Source organism: Mauremys reevesii, linkage group 5 (genome assembly GCF_016161935.1).
Source record: "Mauremys reevesii isolate NIE-2019 linkage group 5, ASM1616193v1, whole genome shotgun sequence".
Lineage (NCBI taxonomy): Eukaryota > Metazoa > Chordata > Testudines > Geoemydidae > Mauremys > Mauremys reevesii.
The window spans coordinates 42065643-42086703 of NC_052627.1; the positions used below are offsets into that span (position 1 = coordinate 42065643).

General features: G+C 40.9%; 1 protein-coding gene across 7 annotated transcripts in view; it reads left to right on the plus strand.

Annotated features, from left to right (window-relative positions):
- Positions 1-21061, plus strand: part of SPATA5 (spermatogenesis associated 5) — a 310210-nt gene that overhangs the window by 231848 nt on the left and 57301 nt on the right. For 5 of the 7 annotated variants that reach the window (XR_005599628.1, XM_039541985.1, XM_039541984.1 and 2 more), the window contains exon 15: positions 18865-19029. Coding sequence is in view for 5 of the 7 variants with exons in the window: in XM_039541985.1 (XP_039397919.1) it covers positions 18865-19029 (165 nt within the window). In the remaining 2 variants the exon portion in view is untranslated. Of the gene's footprint in view, positions 1-18864; positions 19030-21061 lie in introns of those variants that run through there. The other 2 variants (XM_039541987.1, XM_039541986.1) reach the window with 2 other exon arrangements.

Below are 21061 nucleotides of genomic sequence, written 5' to 3' on the forward strand. Positions count from 1 at the left end.
AAAAAACTGTAATAATTTCCTTTATAAAGTCATAGAGTAATATGATACAGAGGGTATTTCCTGGATTTACTATAGAAAAGAATTGTAGAATTTTAGATATCTTTTCATGGTAACTGTTGGAAAACGTTGACTTCTTAATTGCTTTTGGTCTTCTAATCAGTCACTCTGCATATGCAGAAATGTTCCTTAAAGTACAATTTCTAGTGTGTTGTCCAGTTTAGTTTTCAGTTTTTAAGCAATGGGGTTTCTACCACTTAATCCAGAAAACTGTTCCACAACTGAATTAGTCTCATTGCCTGGAAATCTTGTAAAATAGTGTCTTTACCAGCCCAAGTTCCAGCAGTACATTGCTTGTTCTTTTCATATGTCAGAAGCAAAAGCCAAATCTTTTCAAAGCCAGAGAAAACTCAATAAAAGAATCAGAAATGTAGGACTGGACGGGACCTCAGTAGGTCATCTAGTCCAGTCCCCTGCATTGACGCAGGACTAAGTATTATCTAGACCATCCCTGACAGGTATTTCGCTAACCTATTCTTAAAAACCTCCAATGATGGAGATTGCAAAATGTCCTTAGGTAATTTTTTCCTGTGCTTAACCACCCTGTCAGTTAGGAAGACTGTTCATTTTCTTCATTTGAGTGAGGGGTCTTGTGGAGGATCTCAGTATTCCCAGACCAAGCCAGAGAGAACCTCAGATTCCTGGGTCCTTTCCATGGTCATAGAATCCTTCTTCCCCTTCCCCCCCCCCCCCGCCCCATCTCATCTGGTTCTTTCTCTCCCCTTCTATCTCACCCTCTCAAGAAACATAATGTCCTATTCACACTCTATCATCTAGTAGACATCAAGGCCATCAGTTGGGGATGAGGAGGTTTATTCAAGGTATTTTGTGGTTATTTAAAAATCTGGGGGTCCCAGGCTTAACCGAAACAAAGATGGCTCACTCAGTACATGATGTCTTCGGTTGTAGTTGCCATTGGCAAAGGTGACTTGCATATTTTGATCGTTCCTTCAGATTCGTGGCTCTCACTTACCTTGCTATCACTAGACACTCTTACTTGGTCTAGAATCCACACAGAGTACCTTCACAAAGATTACACTTGTGATTGCAGCAGCCTTTTATCAGAACTCGATGTGTGTGAATTCTTATCTAGATAGCTGGTACATCTCCACAGAATCCCTTAAGGAAGTATGTAGAGCAGTCACCAGGCCTCCAATGGTTCTGGACTCCAGAACACATCATGAAAGGTGCTGAGTTCTTTGACACCCTGCCAGAAATTCTCATCCCTGGGTTCAGGTATCATTGCTACGGAGGAGAAAGTTTTTCCATCACCAAAAAGAATACTGGAACTCTGATTTTTACCATCAAAGTAGTCCTGAGCGATGACCGTATCTCTGATGGATCCTGAATGTGTTTGATGGGAAAGGTTAAGATTTTGTCACGGTTATTTTTAGTAGAAGTCACGGACAGGTTGTGGGCAATAAACAGATATTCACAGAAGCCTGCAACCTTTGTGTGACTTTTACTAAAAATAATGGGGGAGGAGCCTGACAGGAGGAGGACTGAAGCCCGAGCCCCATGTGGGTTGGGACGAGGGACTGAGAGCTTGAGCCACGCCAGCAGTGGGGAGGGATTCCAGCCCCTATGTCAGTGGCTGACAGCTGCAGAGCCCCTGCTGCAGCCTTCACAGTATTTCCATAGAAACGTAAGAACTCCATTTTACAGGTGGAGTAATGTGCATAGTAAAGTTGAGCCACTTGTTCAAAACTATACAGCAAGTCCCTGTCAGACCAAGTATTAGAACCCATGGTATATCTTCTGTGCAGGGGTCTCAAACACATGGCCTGTGGGGCTCTTGTGTGTGGCCTGCCAAGCTCCCCGCCCCTCTGCCTACCTCTGGGATTGCCCCCTGTGGCGCTGCGAGCCCCGCGCCACTCTCTGAAGCAGCTGGCAGCACGTCCCTTCGGTCCGTGAGGGAGGGGGGAGGAGGCAGAGGGCTCCTGCATTGCCTCCTTCCAGGCACCGCCCCCTGCGGCTCCCATTGGCCGGGAACAGGGAACCGCGGCCAATGGGAGTTTTGTGGGAGGTACCTAGAGGAGTGGCAAGAGCAGCAGACGTAGGGAACCCTGAGCCCCTCCCCCAGGGGCTGCAGGGACACGGTTCCAGCTGCTTCCTGGAACGGAGCAGTACGGGGTCGGGGGCCAGAGCAGACAGGCAGGCAAGGAGCCTGCCCTGGCCCCAGTGCGCGCCGTTGCCACCCCGGAGCTGCTCTAGCTAAGCGACGCTGGGCTGGAGCTTGCACCCTGAACCCCTCCTGCATCCCAACTCCCTGCCCTGAGCCCTTGCCACACCTCCTGGGGCAGCGTTGGGGTGGGGGGGCAGGGAAGGGGTGGGAAGAGGCGGGGCCTAATGGAAGGAGTGGAGTGGGGGCGGGGCCAGAGGCAGCAAGGGATGTGTGTCAGTGATGCAGCCCTCGGGCCAATGCACTAGTCCGCATGTGGCCCTCATGGTCATTTGACTTTGAGACCCCTGTTCTAGTGCATATTGCCTCACATGCAAGTCACTTAATACCTTTTCAGGATAATATCTAGCTAAAGTCTGAGAAGTTGTTTAAGACCCATGCTTCTGTGGACATTGTAAGTATTTCCTGCATCCACTTTTCAAAGGAGCAGCAAGTCCCCAGTGAGATTAAGTTGGAAAAACACTGAGCAGGGGCGGAGGGAGAGGGTGATGAAGTCTTGTGTTTACTACATTTAACAGATCCATTGTAGCTCTTTGTGAACTGGGAATTGGAAACTGTTTGTGACATGAATAGCAGAATAGGACATAAATAGTCTCTCAGACTTAGCTTGGAGAAAGTTCCATATAAATGATTATATTAACATCTCTCTGGTTTTGAAGCTATTGAAGTTTTGCATAATTAGCATTCAATAACAAAACATGTTTAAAACATATAAAGTAAGTGACACCAGTTTATTTGTGGCTACACTAAAGATCAAACTTAAGAAAAACAACCCGATCCCCTCCTCCCCAAAAAAAGCACAAAGAAAATGGATAGCAAAAGGCTAACAGAAGAGATATTGCAGCAGCAGTTTCAAATTGAACTAAAGAACAGATTTCAGGTTCTTACAAGACAGATCCACCACAAGACATCATCATTGACATATTATGGTCCTTTTTGTGTCATAGTGTCATGGATACTGCAATAACTGTAGTTGGTTTCCAGGAGAGCATACATAAAGTCTGGGTAAGTAAGAACACACCAAACTGTTGAAAGAAGAGCCAAAGCAAATATAAACTCCTCAAAAACACCTCCTGGAAAAAAACAGTGAAAAGTCTGTATAAAATGAAGGACAAAGCACTAAAAAGCGTTGCAAGAAGAGGCAAGAGGAAATACGTGGATAACATCACCAAAGAAGCTGAAGCAGCTGCTGAAAGAAGTAATAGTAAAACACTTCATGAACTCCACAAGCTTATACCAGCTGGAGGGCCTGTTAAGGATAAACAAAACCTTAACAACAGAAAGAAAACAAAAAGAGTGATAGAGCTCTTTCAAGAAGTGTGTGAGGGGCCACACCCTTACCCTATTAAGGAGGAAGCTAACGAGCTTTTTTTGGGCTTGGCCAGCACTAACTAGATGCACCTGCAATACTTGCTCTGCCTGGAGGGAAGAAGTTTAAAAAGGCCTGCCACAAGAAGGGGTGATAACTAGGGAAGATTGCTGTGCCTCAGAAATAGCTGATTACAGGGCTAGATAGATAACAAAGAGGGAGACAGTGGCTGCTCCAGCTACCCCTAAAACTGCCTGGACCACGTACAGTCCAGGTGTTACCAAAAGGGAGGTTGTGGTGGTGTAAGGAAGGAGTCTAACCTGATCAGGACAATAAAAAGCCTACAGACAAGCTGGGGCCCAGAGAGGTGATGACAGGTAGACTGCTGAAGAGTCTGAGACCCTTCCTTCCTTTTTCCTTTCTTTATTTTGTTTCTCCCTGCCCTCAGCAAGGGGGAAAGGAGCAGGGAAAGGACTCAATCCAAACCATGGTGCAGTTGGACATTCAAGGAGCACTCACCCTTCACCAGCTAAACAGACCAAACCCACAAACAAACTGTTGACTTTTGATAAATAAATTAAACACCCAGAACTAGACATCATAACATCTCAAAGCACAGTCAAAAAAGTGAAAGATGCAATAAAAACTGAAAACCTGGGAAAGCTGCAGGTGAAGACCAAGTCATGGGGGAAATGTTGAAAGCTTGTGATGAGAAGACCATTAATAAAATCATCTAACTTTTCAACAAAATGTGGAACCAGAAAAAGCCTCCAGAGCAATTGAGAAATACCAAAGAAAAGTTATTGAAGCAACTGCAGTAACAGAAAAGGTGTTACACTCCTTTCAGTGATTAGTCTTCTGCAGTGTTATCTTAAGCAGGATAAAGGAAATAGTTGAGGCAAAGCTAAGGGAAGAGCAGGCTGGATTTTGACACACAAGATTATATGTTGACCAGATTTGAATCCTAAAAATAATCATTGAAGAGAGCACTGAATGGCAAAACCCACTTATCATAAACTTCATAAGAAAGCATTTGACAGCCTCCATTGCAATTCACTCTGGAATATCTTGAAGTGCTATGGTATGCCAACAGAAATAATTACCAACATCCAGGCTTTATATTAAGGTGCAGCATGCACAGGTAAGTAAATGAAGACTTGAGGGAATGGTTTACCATAGACACAGGTGTCAAGCAGGGATGCATTCTCACCTTTCCTGGTTGGTGCTGCCGTTGACTTTATTATGGGAATAGTGTAGAAAGACAACACAGGCAGCACATGGTTTAAACGCGTGCTAGAATGTTTAGATTTTGCTGATGATGTAGCTCTTCTCAGAGACAGCTCAACTAACATGAAAGCAAAACCAAAAGTCTGTCCAGCAAAAAAGACTCAGTTAGTAATCATTTATGAAAAAACAAGTCTATGAAGAACCCCAGGAATTTCCAACTCAAGCATTATGTTAGAAAGCAAAAGAATAAAAGAGGTAAGTCAGTTCACATATATTGGCAGTAACATGCAAGCCAATGGGGATACCCCAAAGGAAATAATGTCACAAATTGGCAAGGTGGCAGCTGCATTTGCCAGCTTAATGTCCAAACTATGAATCTTCAGCTCAAATATTATTTCTACCTTAACATATGGATGTGAAAGTTGGAAGTTGGAAGTCTACCAAAGTTATCAACAGACATCTAAGTGCCTTCTAAAGCAAATACCTCAGGAAAATGTTAGATATTCAATTTATAACAAACACTGAGATTTGTCAGTGATTTCAACAACTCTTTATCTCCGAAGTTATCCAGAAAAGAAGATGGAAATATCTGGGATGTGTTAAGAATGAAACCAGAATGTCTGTTCTGGCAAGCATGCCAGTAGGCAGCTGTAGGGACATGTAAAAGGGACTGACTGAAAGGATCATTCCATCAAACAGTATTTAGAAAGGGAAAACTTGTGGGACTTAGCAACATGGAGGACATGCAAAGAGCAGCCCAGATAGATAGGATGGCATAGCCTTGTTCACGCCCTAAGTGATATATAATGGCGCAGGAAGGATTCCAATTCTGGTGGCTCCATTTTTTTTTATTTATTTTTTTTAAGGTCCAATATATCATGCCTTACTAGGGTCTAGAAATATTTTGTCAGATCTGTAAAATGCTTACAATACTTGTAAAAGCACTGATCCTGGACCAGCTGCTAACAAGGATACATTTGAATCCCAGAGTCCAAGCAAACCATTTACTTGCACCCAGCAGCCACAACCCCAGACATTATAACTTACCTGCACTCAGCACCACCCAGAAGCCCCTGGGACCAGCTCTTAAAGTGAGTTTCTGCCTATATTAGGGAAGAAACCACTATGCAGTCTTCCTGCAGCTAGATGAAGGAAATCAGTGATTTTCTGCCTACAGTGGTGAAAGGGAGGTCTGCCTTGGCCTGTTCTTGTAGCATAGCATCTTAGTGCGTGACTTAGCCAGTCCACCACTGTTCTTAATTAGGCTATGTCTTGAGTATATTAGTATCCTGGCATTTAACTATCGGGATTTTATGGCTGAGCTTGCACTTCTTTTGTACTAACCACACATTTTCAATCTTTGGCACCATGTCACCTGCACACTTATGTCAATGGACTTCCTCATCAACAAGTCTGGCTGATTCTTTCCTTGAAGGCCGGAAGGCAGACACACTGGCCAAAACAAGGCTCCTTAACTGTATGGCCATGTTTAAAAGCATGTGTAGCATGGCTTCCACTTCTATAACAAATAATGCTCCTAAGAAAACACAATCTTTTGTGGATAATAAAGGGTTTCCTTTCTACCATTCCTCCTCCTATTTTTTTCCTCTTTCTTATGTTACACTAATACTAGCTAGATGGTCAGGTGAAGAGTATCATCTGTGAGAGTGGGTTCATTTGTACTCTTTGTACGTATGGGCCAAGAAATAATGGGTTAAAAGCCTACACCATGTCTTGTGATTATTCCCATTTGTACTGGTTCTGGGGAAAGGTTGCACCTTTAGAGGATAAGAGATTTAAATCAAGATTTTCCCATGTCTGGTACCCGAACAATTAGATAAAAGTCCCATGACTTTTTTTGGACAAGAGGAAGGGATCACCTGGGTGTCCTGAACAGCCCTCCTCTTCCATTATAAATATTTTTAATTGCCCGGGCTGTGGGCTTACTCTGTCCATGTGCCTGACTATTCCATTAGCCTGCAGTTACTCCACTAACAGTATCTTTACTTTATAATGTTCTTTCAGATCCCTTGATTAAGAAAAGAGCTCTTTAAAAACAGATTCACTTTTATTGAATTTTGCCCCGTATTACTGAAACTTACTATTTAAGTCTACACTGCTTCTGGAAACCAGTCCTATGATATTACTTCTTTACCCTTCTTCAACAAGCTATTTCTGATGAGGATGAACATGTCCGTTGTGTTCTATGAACATTTCACGTAGCTGTGATTTGATAGCCAGGTCTGTAAAGTTTGGTCACAGGCCAGGTAAGCTCTGCAGAATTTTTGTTATAGGATACTCACAGAAGTAACTATGTATAAGCAATACAGAAATTGATACAACTAAAAGTTATATAAAACATATCATGTGGGTTTTCAAATATGTCTTCCTTTCATGAAAACCATTTTCACTGCTGTTTGTCATGCCCTAAAATATTTAGATCTTGAGAAGAGCTTAAAGCACATTTACTTAGCAGAGCTTCTTCTGAAGGTGTTATTAAGCAGGCACAGTCATAACTGACCTGCTATGTACTTTGTCATGTGAGGATGACTGCTTTTCTGAAAAGAATCTTATCCAGTGCTGGTAATTGAATCACTTGAGGCAATGGTAATCCAAAAGCATAGGATATGTATGAAAAATACTGTATTATGTGGTAGATTTTTATTATAGCTTTCAAAAGCTTTTGAAGAGACTTGTAATATTTTGGCTGGAGTTCAATATTCTCTTTCTTTTCCTACAAGGAACAGGTTTTTTTTCCTTCTCTCTAACATGTCATTTTGAGGTTATACAGTAACATCTGTCAGAGCTATGCTAACCTCTGTCATCCAGCTGTTAAGCTGTGGTATTTTCCTTCCTTTTCCTTCTCCCTTTCTTTCTACTCCCTCAGAAGGGGGGGGGGACCCTCTCTCTACTTTTATACTGAAACTTCAGGTGGAATGAAGTGGTTATAAAAGCATCTATCAACATAGCTATAGCTTGCCAAGCCAAGTATTTAGATTGGAAGTCATGCCTTCCCAACTGCTTGAAAACAGGAAGTATCTCTGTTAAGTGATGGATAGCTCTACTTTGCTGAGAAGAGAAGGCTTTTTTCACCTCTGGGTCAATAAATAAGTTCTGCATTTGTTCCATGTATGTAAAGAAATAATTTTATATGACACGCATGCATGCATGCATGCATGCATATGTGTGTGTCAGTCTCTGTCTAGAGATATAAAACTTAAAAACGAAAAGAAAACCAAAAAGCCCTTTATACATGAGCAGGGTATGTGCTTCCCTGTGAGAAGCCAGCCCAGGCACATCTTATCCCAGTGATTCCTGTAAAGCACTCAGAATCTGTCAGAAACAGCCTGCAGGATTGCAACGGCTCCTGGGTGATTAATTGCCAAGAGAGTCTGGTTCCAGGTTCCATTACATATAATTGTTATCTTTTCTAAAGGGGTTCTTTTATTAAAACCCCCACCCCAAAATGAGTGTGTGTGGGGGGGGGAGTAGCTAACATTCCTGAGGTTTAGCACTTCTTAGTTAGGAGTATTGAGGAGTTGCTTAAGTGAACAGGCAATAAAGAAAGTGTGTTATGTTGTTTATTAGCTGATAGATTTGTGTTTTTTTAATTAATTTTAACTTTACTGAAAATCATTTTACTACAAATCAAGGAGGAAGTGCTATCTAACAATTAAAGCAGAGGACTAGGAGTCAGGATTCCTGTTCTCTGTCAAAAGCTGACTGTGCAGCCTAGCAAGTCACAAAGGACTAGGTTGTACTAGACCATATGTGGCTATATGCAGGAAAGTAGTGGGAAGTAAAGACACCTTCACCTCCTACTCTGAGTGTGGCTGAACTAGGGCTGCATATCTGAAACTTCCATCACAAACTAAGATGAAGAGAGTGATCAGAACCACGAGTCTGTTCCCCTCCACAACCTTGGCCAGGCACAGGTGAGAGAGAGTTAGCTGTACCCTGAAAAGTGACTTCTTCTCCCCTGCTCTCATCTTACTTTGAGGAGGAATTAGTGATTGTGAGCTCATCCTGTGGTGTGGAGGCATAGGGCTTGTCTACACCACCAGCCGGATCAACGGGCAGCAATCGATCCAGCAGGGGTCGATTTATTGTGTTGAGTATAGACGCGATAAATCGACCGCCGATCGCTCTAGAGTCGACTCTGGTACTTCATCTCAATGAGAAGCACAAGGGGAATTGATGGGCGAGCGTCTCCCATCGACACACCGCATCGAAAACACTGCAGTAGTTGGATCTAAGTACGTCGACTTCAGTTATGTTATTCATGTAGCTGAAGTTGCGTTAACTTAGATTGATCCCTCCCCGTAGTGTAGACCAGCCCTGAATTTCTTCATCTGTTTATTCATCTGTAACGTGGATGTCCACAGATGTTAAGGCCAGAAGAGACCATTATGGTCACTATGTCTGACTACTGTGCCATGCAGGCCATGGAATTTCTCTCAGTAATTCTTGCATCATGCCCATAACTTGTAGGATATTTACCTATCCTCAAAAGATAATAGGGCTTCATTTATTAGCTTCCCAATTACTTCCGTGGGAGTTTTGGGTGTACAAGGAACACACAGTAGGACCTGGAAGCGTAAGAATCATATACCGTACAGAACTTGGAATAAAAGTTGATACAGATGTATAAACTATTATTATTCATTAATATTATTATGTTCCATTGCTTTATAATAGTCCCATTATGGTTAATTAATCTAAAAATCTGTGTATGCAAGTGTCTGTTTTGCAAGCAGAGATGCAGGAGGTATGCAGAAATTAACATTGACCTCCTGCTTCTCCTTGCAGCAGATTCTGCCATCCTTTCTCAGGATAAATAATACCTAATGCTGTATAAGCAGAGACAACATCTGAAACACACACACTAAGTTAGAGACTGTGTGAAATTAGTCTTCATATACTCTCAGGATCTGGGTTTTTTCGAACTTATTAAGGTGAAAAAAATTAAAAATACTGAGCTCAAGTTATTGCATAATTTCAGTCTTAGATACAAGATGTTAGACTCCCCCCTGAGAAATGTATACTTAAGCCTCTGGCTATTAATAAATCCTCATAAATCTATTGGTTGATCCAAAGAGAATCATCAAGTAATATTGAGCTGGATTTTCAGCCACTGGTCTCTATTTCTGTTCATGCAGAATTGCACTTGTTCAAATGTGCACCTGCACGATGCAGGTTCAGATAGCTGTACATTCATGAACACTTGTTCATGGTCTTTAAGTAGACTAAGGCTACTTAGAATAAGATAGATTCATTGGTTCTGAAACAGTTTTTATAGTGGGGGTGCTGAAGGCAGAAACCATGTATTTGGGTTGTTATTTCCTTCAAGCCAGAGGGTGTGGCAGCACCCTCCTGCACCTGTGGCTAGATTCTGTGGCTAGGCAGCACCTATGGCTAGATTCTGAACTCAGTTACCATGGTGTAAATGTGGAACAGCTGCATTCACTTCAGAGGAATAGTCTCAGATTTGTAATGAAGTTATAGAGTTCACAATCTGGTCCACTATTTACAGGGGTTAGACTAGTCACAAGTGGAGGCAAGGTAGAGCTTGGCTTCAGATGTGTGTCACGCTGTTGTTGTTGTTTTTATCAACTAGCTGATTACATTGTTTAAAGTAGCTAAAAGACCGTGGACACCTACAGGTTCTACAGCTGCAAATTAACTACGTGGAGAGCTGTCTGCCAAAGAATGTGATTGAAGCCCCAGTTCTTGAGATATTTAAAACTAGTCTAAGCAAAACACTTGGAAATGTACTTTAGTGACCAATCCTGTACTGGCAGGGAACTGGATAGGATGCCCTAATATGTCCATTCCATCTGCTCATTTCAAGAAATTAGACACTGTGGAGTAAGTGAGAATGATGGAGTTTGTGAGGTACTAAATCAGGATTCTTATCTTCTTCACATCTCAGAACTGGCTGCCATGTTTATGGTCTCCTGTAACTGTAATGAATGGAGCCCTGGGAACACAGATGCAGTGGTGGGGCAATTAATATCCTGAGGAATTTTCTTACTCCTCAGTTTAAGAATCCTGATTGCAGCAGAGTACAACTCAAAACAGTGCTGAAGAAAAAAATTATATCAAAATAATGATATGTTCCTGTCTCTATTGTACCTACCAGGTATATAAGAGCAATGTTAAGGATAAGTTACATGTAGGGTTTTTTAGGTGTTTTCTGCTCCATCCTTTTGTTGTTTTCCCTGCTGACTCTTTTGAAATAAACATTCTCACTGTTTGAGTTGTGTTACATCTCGCTGGGAGATCAAGCCATCTGTTTCCTTGCTTTTATTATTACATTTTGTTAATAACCATGTAAAATGTTCCTGCCCTGTTCACTGCTCTTCACAAAGTACTGCCACTTGATATTGCACATTCTTCCTGAACACCTGCTGTCAAAAGCATCAAGTCTTTTCTTGTCAACTTGCACAATGCTCCAGGTCTTGAGCAAGACTGACGTGACAGAAATGTTGTGCAGCCTGATTTTTATATAATGTGAACTCCTTGTGTAAGAACTGGTAATAGAAGAATTAAAACATTTTGGAAGAATTATTTCTTTGTGTCCCAAAAATTTTTATAAAATTTTCATTTATTAATGCAATAGTTAAAATAATTGTTCTTAAATAGTTTTAAAAATCATACTACCCCACCCTGAGTGCAAATTTAAATGTTGTTTAACGAGAACAGAGAATAATCTGCATAGATCTTGGGAGAATCAGGAAGGTAGTGGCTGGGGATTAGGTCTTCCAAGAAGAGAACCCGGTAAGAGGTGTTGGATGAGCTGAAAGTGGTGGAAGCTTCCCCCGCGCCCCCCCCCCCCCCATCAAGCAAGCTGAGAAACCAGCAAAAAGAGTCTCCAGTACCACCTCGGAGCTGCAAGTACACTGGATCCTCTCATTAGGGTGAGGGCACAGCATTGAGATAGCACTTCTTACTGTGGTTGATGACTCCTCTTATCTGAAGACAAAGGAAGTACATTCATATGTGTCCTGCTTGACCTCTCCTTGGCATTTGATACCATTGATCATCAAATAAACTGCAGAGGTGAATGGAAATGCCCTGAAATAGTCAGGTCCCTTTCTGATTAAACTGCAAGGGGCATTATGGAGGACTGTTCTCCAGTTCCAACCCTCTCGCCTCCTGTGGAGCCCCAATTGTCACAATCCCCCTGCCAGATTTGCAATGTGTATGTATAGCTATTGGGGAAACTGGTGAGACAACACTAATTGAAGCAATATGACAGCGAGTTTTATGTCTGCTTTATGTCAGCCATAATAACCCATCCCCTAGCTCTCTTACTGCTTACCCCCAAATCAGCTGCTGGATGAAGAGTAGCTGGTTAAAGCTGATCCCAGGCAAGACTAAGATACTGATACTGATATAAAGACAGAAAAACTTCAAAGAACTTGCCTCCTCTGTAATGTTTGCCTTCGACTGTCAGTCCACAACCATAGTGTGCTTTTGGAGTCCTTTCTATCAGATGCTCAAATAGCAATCATGATAAAAAAAATCCACTCCTGTTTGCAACTGGTCAAATGATTGAACTTCATCCTAACCCAGGCATAATATCAGGCCATGATGTCCTATGCATCCTCTGGACTTGACTATTTTAACATGGTATATCTAGGAATTAAGACATACACTCTGGAAAAAAAATCCAGCTGATGCAAAACACAGCAACTCATCTGTTACCAAGACAAGCCTGTTCCCATTGAATGCAGTTTCCAGTTCAGGGTCTATGGCCTACATCAGACACACAGACACAAAGCCCTGGTAGAGCTCCCTGTGATTGGATGCTCACCAGGCTGCTGCATTTGGGTCCTGCTCTTTAACCCTCCTGAATCTGAACAGAGTCCAAACAGTGCCCCTGGTTGGGGAATCTAGGCACACTGTTCAGGTGTAGGTCCTCTGTCTAGCACCCTCTTCTGAGAACTGAGACCCCCCCAGAGACTAATGCTGACCTCTGATTCTCCCATAGCTTAAGGACACCCCTTCCAAAACTCCAGCTGTCTGGGTGCTGTGGGTTTACAGTTCAGCTCTTGAGGGGTATGTGACAGTGGAAGTGAACAGACACACAAACTGGCTTTGCACAGGATTCTAAACACCATTATGCTTTACTTAATGCAAGAGATACACGGGTCTAGACAAAAAATAAACACATCTATGTGGTTTCACTGTCTCAGTTTCCTCCCCACTCTGGAGAGTTCTTTGAGCTTGGGCAGAGTCCTCTGGGGTGTCCAGGATCCTCCAACTGCAGTTCATGGCTTTCCTTCAGAATCATCGAGTATCTCTTCCTCTCTGTGTCAGCTAGCTTTCTTTTGCCCTTGGCAAGTTAGACAGGACAACTCTGCCATGAAAGCGTGTCCCTCTCTCCTTTGCAAAACTTCCCCTGTCTTGCTCTGTGAGTTTGTTGAGTTTATGTATCCTACAAACAATGTCTTATGAATCCTTTGTTCTCCTGCTGGGGATTTTCCACTCCCTCTCTCTGCAGAGAGAGTGGAGGAACTAGCTAGCTTCAGCCTACCCATTGTTCCAAGGTGTTACCACCTGATTAGGCAACCATTTAAGATCTAATGACAACCATTGTACCTGATCCAGAAGATACGTTCTACAGCCCCTGTCAGTAAATGATGGGTTCTGTATCTACTGAGGCAGTCCATGTTCAGCAATTTCCTAACATTAACCAGAATTTGTAAGTTCTGTATTGGACAAATGCCCCATATCATCACATCCTGATATTCAAAGAACTTCATGGATTGTTCCTTCATGATCATGACCAGCTGTGGTCCAGTGTACCAATGAAAATGTCAGCCAATAGGGGGGAAACTATTGAGTATGGGGAAAGCACTTCTATAGGAGTTGGATTTATACTATGGAACTCACTCCTACAAGATATAAAATGGCCATGAAACAAACCTCTTTCTTAGTAGTTAAAGAATTCACATCTCCAATTTAGCTTTTCCTTGATAAATTTGACACACACAATACGCTGACCCCCACACGTAAACAAACAGGAAGTCCCACAAACTATAAAGTAATCAAGCTCTTTCTCATACAAGCTAGGAAGAAAGAGATTTATTTTTAAATGCTTTGCAGGTGCTCAGATACTGTGGTGATAGACGTTAATAATTGAATTGCTGGATTATATTATAAGATTTAAAATACCTCCAATCTCAAGGAGCATTTTTTCAGTAGGGCTCACAAGAAATCAGGTTCAGATAAGGAGTCTGTTAGTTTACGTTAGAAGGACTTAGTTACAAAGGATACAGATTGTTCTGCTCTTTCCAATTCTCCAGTTGCAGTGTAGTTATAGACATGTTGGTCCCAGGATATTAGAAAGAAAAGATGGGTGAGGTAATATCTTTTATTGGGCCAACATCTGTTGGTGAGAGAAACAAGCTTGAAAGCTTGTCTCTTTCACCAACAGAAGTTGGTCCAATAAAAGATATACCTTATCCACCTTCCAGGGCCAGCTCCAGGCACCAGCTATGGAAGCAGGTGCTTGGGGCGGCCAATACAAAGAGGTGGCACTCCGTCCGCTATTGAGGCGACACATCTGTGTCTTCAGCAGGAATTCGGCGGCGGGTCCCTCAGTCCTGATTTGAGCTGCCGCCAAAGAATGTAGCAGCGCAATTGCACTGCCGCCAAAGTGCCGCCGCTTGGCTTTTTTTTTTCCCCCGCCACTTGGGGCAGCAGAAAACCTGGAGCCGGCCCTGCCACCTTGTTTTTCAGTTCTCTAACTCTCAGGTCTGATCCCAATGGGTTCTAAGGTTGGACCAAACTATTTTCTTGATGCACTATATAGATTCTGTAGGAAAGGTCATTTAAAGGAAAATTGTCCTAATTTAATATAAGAACCCATTTATGGAGATTCATTACAATGGGGAATGTTCAACACACTAACCCTCCAACTTAAATTCAGTTACTTCCTGAACTTAATACCCCTTCATGTTCAATGTAATCTGTGCAATTTTCATTTTGCTAGTGGAAAATTTTTTTTGGTGAAACTTCACTGGACTTCAAGTATTACATTGTTCTTTCAAATCTCAGGTTGCTTTCTCGGGCCATATAGAGGAAGTAGGTTGCTGTAGGATGAAATCAGAAAGATGTTAATGAGATTAGGCATGAATGTAGAAGTATGTCAGAGGCTATGGGATTTTCTTCGATCCTAGCTGAAAAACCTAGAGAAACCTATGCCTGTTTATCTACTCACTATAATATCGGCAGTGTCTTTTTAATTCTGCGTTGCTTGACAATGTAGTTCTTGCTGTGGCTAAATATCTCTCTAATAAGCTAACTAATGACCTGCTTTAAAAAAAATTAGCGAAGCCCTAAGGTTAATTCTAGTTTAAGAATTAGTATTTCTATTCTCAACAGGAACCACAAATAGTTTACCTGGGCTTTACAGACTTAAGATTTTCTTTCCTGAATAATTATCTACAATAATTACATACACAAATACCCTTGTTTTAGAAGGTAGGTAAGCTTTCCATACATCTGCCTCAAATAACACTTCTCAAATTAAAACATTTGCGAGATTAAGGAACTTTTTTTTATAAACAATAGTATTTTCATTTTAATTGAAAATGTTATGTTATTATTTGTGATGGTACATGTTACTTGATTATCATTTCACTCTTCTGAACCCTTGTGCCCCTCTGGATATAGTGTTCCATAGCCCGTAACCAGTAACCTATGGCTTATGTGCAATCAGGCCTCCATTCGACACCTGCGAACATCTTATGACAAAAATAAACATATTTGCATAAGTATTGCTTGATGGTACATAGGGTTTCTACCCAAACTCCAATTAATTAATTGTATGCCCTTATAACCCCATATTTTGTATCCTAGCACCTCACCATAAATGAATTATGTACCTCCTAACCTTGCATCAATTCATTCTGGCCCCATCAGCCCCCCTAGTTATTTGTGTGTGTCTAGCCCCAAATCGATTTTTCACATTTCAGCAGCAAACAGTTAATTCTGTGCTCCCCACAATTCACATCAGCCTCTTCATCTTGCACTCCCCTTTGTTCCTGCTGCAGCTGTGGCAGAAGCTCCAGGGATTCTTCATTCCCACAAACCTCAGAATCGATCAACTCCCTTCCCATCATTTGTCTGGTCCCACGTAGAGCTTGGATGTAGGAGAAAGTTTGTCTCTTAATCTCTCTGTATCCCATTTCCCAATCTGTAAACTAACTATACTTCCTCTCTGCCCTTTGTCTTACTGATTTTAGATGGTAAGCTCTTAAGTGCTGGTATTGGTTCTTCTTATGTGTGTATCTACAGCAACTCGCACAGGGTGTCCCTAACTTGATTGGGGACTCCAAACACATCCATAACTCAAATTTAATAAAAATTCTCGCTTTTAAGAAGAAGATATAGTAAACCCAGAGCCAAAATATAACCGTATCTTTTATTTGGGCCACCAATTAGAGGCTACATAAAACATGAAGCAGTCTGAAAAGACATTGAAGTGAAAAGTAGTGCTAAAAAACAGCACAAAAATAAATATGATATTCACTGCATTTCATCTTTATTTCATCTGCTTTTTGAATTTCATTGGATAACTACATAGATTTTAGAATTTAATACTAATACTTTTTTAAAACTGGTTAAACAGCAGTCATTGTCATTCACTATTATTAGGCTAATTGTCTCCATAGAATTATAGATCATCAGGAGGTCATCTAGTCCAACCCACTGCTCAAAGCAGGACCAATCCCCAGATGGCCCCCTCAAGGATTGAACTCTCAACCCTGGGTTTAGCAGGCCAATGCTCGAACCACTGAGCTATCCCTCCCCCCTCCTGATTAAACCCACCCTTAATTAAGTGAAGTTCACCGTTGTACTCATGAACATTTCAGGTTTTCTGTATGTGGTAAGATTAGCTATAAGCATTTCCTTAGGAGCAAGTGGAATGCAATATAATACCGAATACCATACCTTTTATAGTGGTTGGCTCACTACAAAAGCAATTTTCCCTCTCTTGGTATTTACACCTCTTCATCAATTATTGGGAGTGGACCACATACACCCTGACCTAATTGGCCTTCAACATTGGTTCTCCACTTGTAAGGTAACTCCTTCTCTTCATGTGCCAATATATATTTATCCCTGTTTCTGTAATTTTCACTCCATGCATCTGAAGAAGTGGGTTTTTTACCCACGAAAGCTTTTGCCCAAATAAATCTGTTAGTCTTTAAGGTGCCACCAGACTTTTCATTGTTTTTGTGGATACAGACTAACACGGCTAACCCTCTGATACTTGCTACCTTCCCAGGCCATTCTTGAAACTTGCAAATTCCTCTAACAAAAATGTTGACGAAAAAATGGCTGTGTCCTGATATAAACATGATGTAGGCATTGAATTACAAACTTGTTGCATCGTCTCTTTAGTGTGTCAAGTTCCTGAATAGCACACCAATGCTGCTGTGGATAGCTAGTTGGAATTCATTGTATAAAGTACAGTTTCTCTAGTTGAGAATTGTCGTGTTTTTGTTTTAAAAATAACAGGACATCTCTTAACATTCAGGATACAATTTTCCACCCTGAAGCACCACAGCAGTCTTTTTAAAGCAACTCTAGGAAGGGTGTTAACTTGATCAATGCTGAGTAGGAAGGAAGGCTCTTTCCTACTATTTTTTCAGCATGACTTTCACTGACATGATCAGGCTGGGAAAAGAGTTATTGGCTGACAGCCCAGGACAACTATGCAATATCTCAAGTCAACTGGAACTCAAACTACCCTGCCCAAGGGAGAACTGTAACATAAAAAGAATTTAGGTTATAGGCTGGATCTTATAAACATTGTCCAGTTTAAAGTGTATTTTAAATATTATTTATGTGCATTCAGCATGTACATTTCTCTCAGATGCTCTATCAGCAAATGAAACATTAACAAAATTAAACAATTTCTAGACTTTTTCAAAAATATCAAAATGACTCGCTTTGATCTCACAAATTAGGTAACTGACTCCTTATAAATATTTATGTTTACTTAGGAATTATCCCTTAAGTCCTTAGACAAAATTCCTATCGCCTTCCATGGGAATTTTGCCTGAGTAAAAGACCTCAGAATTTGTCCAATAATTCAGCTTAGAAATTTTACTTATAGAATTCAGTGACAGTTCCATCAGAGGGGAAAAAATAATGGCGTTCTTAAATGAGAGGGGCATTTACTATTATTATTATTTTCCAAGTTATGATTTGAGGTATACATTTATTCTGGTTTGCAATGGAATAGGTTTTATTTTCTTTCTGTTTTGTTTGTATTTTATCTTTGATGCACTTTTAGTGCTGCTGACATTGCTTTAGCTTTTACTGCCATTGCTCTACTTTAAGTTGTGCTCTTGGAGAGACTTGAGCACATACTTAACATATATACTGGGAGTAGTCCTACTGAAGCCAAAGTGACTACTGACTTTGCCAGATAGAGGCCTTAGATTGTAGCTCTTTTCATTTGTTTAATTTAAAAGTGTCCTGTGGCACAGGAGAAGAAAAAAACTGCTCCACTGAGATCAGACTATACTGATGATCAGCGTTATTAAGCTACAGAGTTCTTGAAACATCATGTTTTTCGTTATTGAAACTGAAAGTCATTGGTTGCTGCCTACCGTTACCATTTCTGTATTAAAAAAGAATGGGGTGAAAGGATAACCTTTCCTTCTCTTGTAAAGACTGACAAGATGTTAGATCAGAGTAAAATAACATTTATATTTTCTAACTTTATTACTATAGTTTTAATTGAGGATCATAACTTGTAGAGAGAATAGCCATTTATCCATCTGCCATGTTCCAATACTCCTTGAAACAAGTCTTAAATTATTGTTAGGAAAATGTATTTTATACTTTGTTTAGAATGGTTTCAATACATGGCTCTACTGGAATCTGAGAAGTAGCATTGCTTTCTCTTCATTTATTGAAAAATCCTAATATACAAGCATAATGCTATATATTCATGGCCTAACTATTAGTATAATCAGAGGGGAAAATCCTCCATGTGTGATTTTTATTATTGAGTTGCTTCATTTTTGTTAACTGGTTTTGTGTGACGTTTTCCTTACAGGCTTTGATGAGACCTGGACGAATTGACAGAATCATCTATGTGCCCTTGCCAGATGCCAAAACTCGTAGAGAAATCTTTAAACTTCAGTTTCGCTCAATGCCGATCAGTGGTGAAGTCTGCTTAGAGGAGCTCGTCCTGCAGACACAGAAGTATTCAGGAGCAGAGGTAAAACATTCTATTATCTGCTAGTGGCTGGGGAGTGAAAATGCAGAACTATCCTGGTGAAAAATCTAACACAAATACCATCAACTTACTTGAGTGAGGGGAATTCTAAAGGCAAAACATACATAGATATATATGTACACACACACACACACACACACACACACACATACTTGAGAATACAGTATGCTTTCCTTATTTGTCAGGTACCTTGGAGATTGCCCAGAAAAAATAATACAGTCTTAGGCTGAGTTAGCTTTATCATGAAGTTCCTACTACACTAGTGGTTCCAAAAGAAGCCATGGTCACAGGGATGGGATGGACGGATGGTCCTTGGGAAAATGGCTGTATTGGAATCATGCTAACAGGAACTTTGGATTGTGGGGATGGGCACAAAGTTAGTGTGAAGGTCCCCTGGATGATTGGCTCTGGCCTCTCACAGATCTCTGGGCATCTTTCATATTTGAGAGTTGTGCTCCATAGCCTATTCTGTATGGAGGGAGAACAACCATGGAATATTGTGAGGGAATCTCTGTGAGGAGTTAGTTTGTGAGAATTTCTTCCCTAGCACCCCCTTATAGGTTCTCTGTGGGAGAGAGCAAAGTAGTCCCATTTTCCAGTTTACAGAAGTCCCTATGAAAAAGTCAGCTTTTGTCTGCAGATGTCACACAGTTACTGCCGTTCTTTCCTATTCTAATAATAGATGGAAACTCATAGTTCAGATACTGTTGTGTGGTATTTGTTGATAAATATTGGCATTTTAATGGCACCCATGTAGTCCTTGCTTACTAATCCATTCAGTTTTTCTATAGAACCTATGATCTTTTCCTCATTTTATTTAGTTCAATTAAATGTTAAAAAAAATGTTAAAAGAACATTATTACGGTTGTAAAGTCAAACACTCAAAAATTAGGAAATTCCAGAATTAAAGTTGCCCAGGCCACCTTCTTTGGTCCCCTTGTGCATGTGCATCATGACCTGGGTTTTAATTATGTAATCACTTACTATTTTTTCCACAGGACCCCTGCTTCATTCAGTGTGTAGGATGGACAGTGTTCTAAAAATGAATAAAGGCTGTGTAGTGAATGAGGCTCTTGTGTATAGGACCTATGTTGTATTTGTTGCAGAAGAACTGAAAAAAGGGTCTTATAATGGGAAATGTTGGGCAAGCTTAAATATTGGCATGTTACCTGCACTGCCTATACTTAGATTCTACTAACACAATTATTGTAGATGGAGCTGGTAGGGGCTGCTCGTAGTTAAGGTTGCCCAACACTTTCTATTGTAAGAACCTATTTTCAGTTGCTTATAAACTTGCCAATCTTAAACCATTTAGGCTGAAATTTTCCATGTTGGCTGTCTGCCTCAGAACGAAGATAGGAAAAACATGTTGTTTCCCACATTTTAAAACAAAAACAAAAAAACCTCTTACAACCATTATGTTGAGAAGCGCTAGCTCCTCCATGCTTTGGAACAAGAACTTGAAATTTGGCATGATGCCTGGTATCAGGGATGTGCCTCCTGCCATCCCGTGTGAAAATTCACTCAAATTTGGCCAAGTTATAAGCCTCTGTGAAGATAAAACAGAATTTTTGAAAAGTATCCTCTCGCCAGAGTACAACTGCTGTGCATGATACCAGACATTCAGAATATTTGGGGGATCCTATTGAACTTGACTCAGCTAACGCACAAGTGGTGAGTTCCTGTAATTTAACTGATGCTCACAGAGAAGCATCTGCCCCTTGACTGTGGCTTTGTGCAGAATCAAATGAAAATAAGCTAACTTGTCATTGATTGCATCTGCTGAAAAAACTGTTCTTGCGATAGCATCTATTGTAATCTTATTTATGATGGCATTAATATTTTTGTTTTTGTTGATCAATGAAGTATAGTAATAGTGACAGAGAAAACCAGCACAGAGAACTTCTAAAGTGAGTGTTCCTTGGAAGTGTATGTAAAAAGTCTGACAGTTGGCACCGACAGTGCACTGTTTCACTTAAGGCCTTTTCTTCCTGGTGTCTCCAGTTTCCAGCTT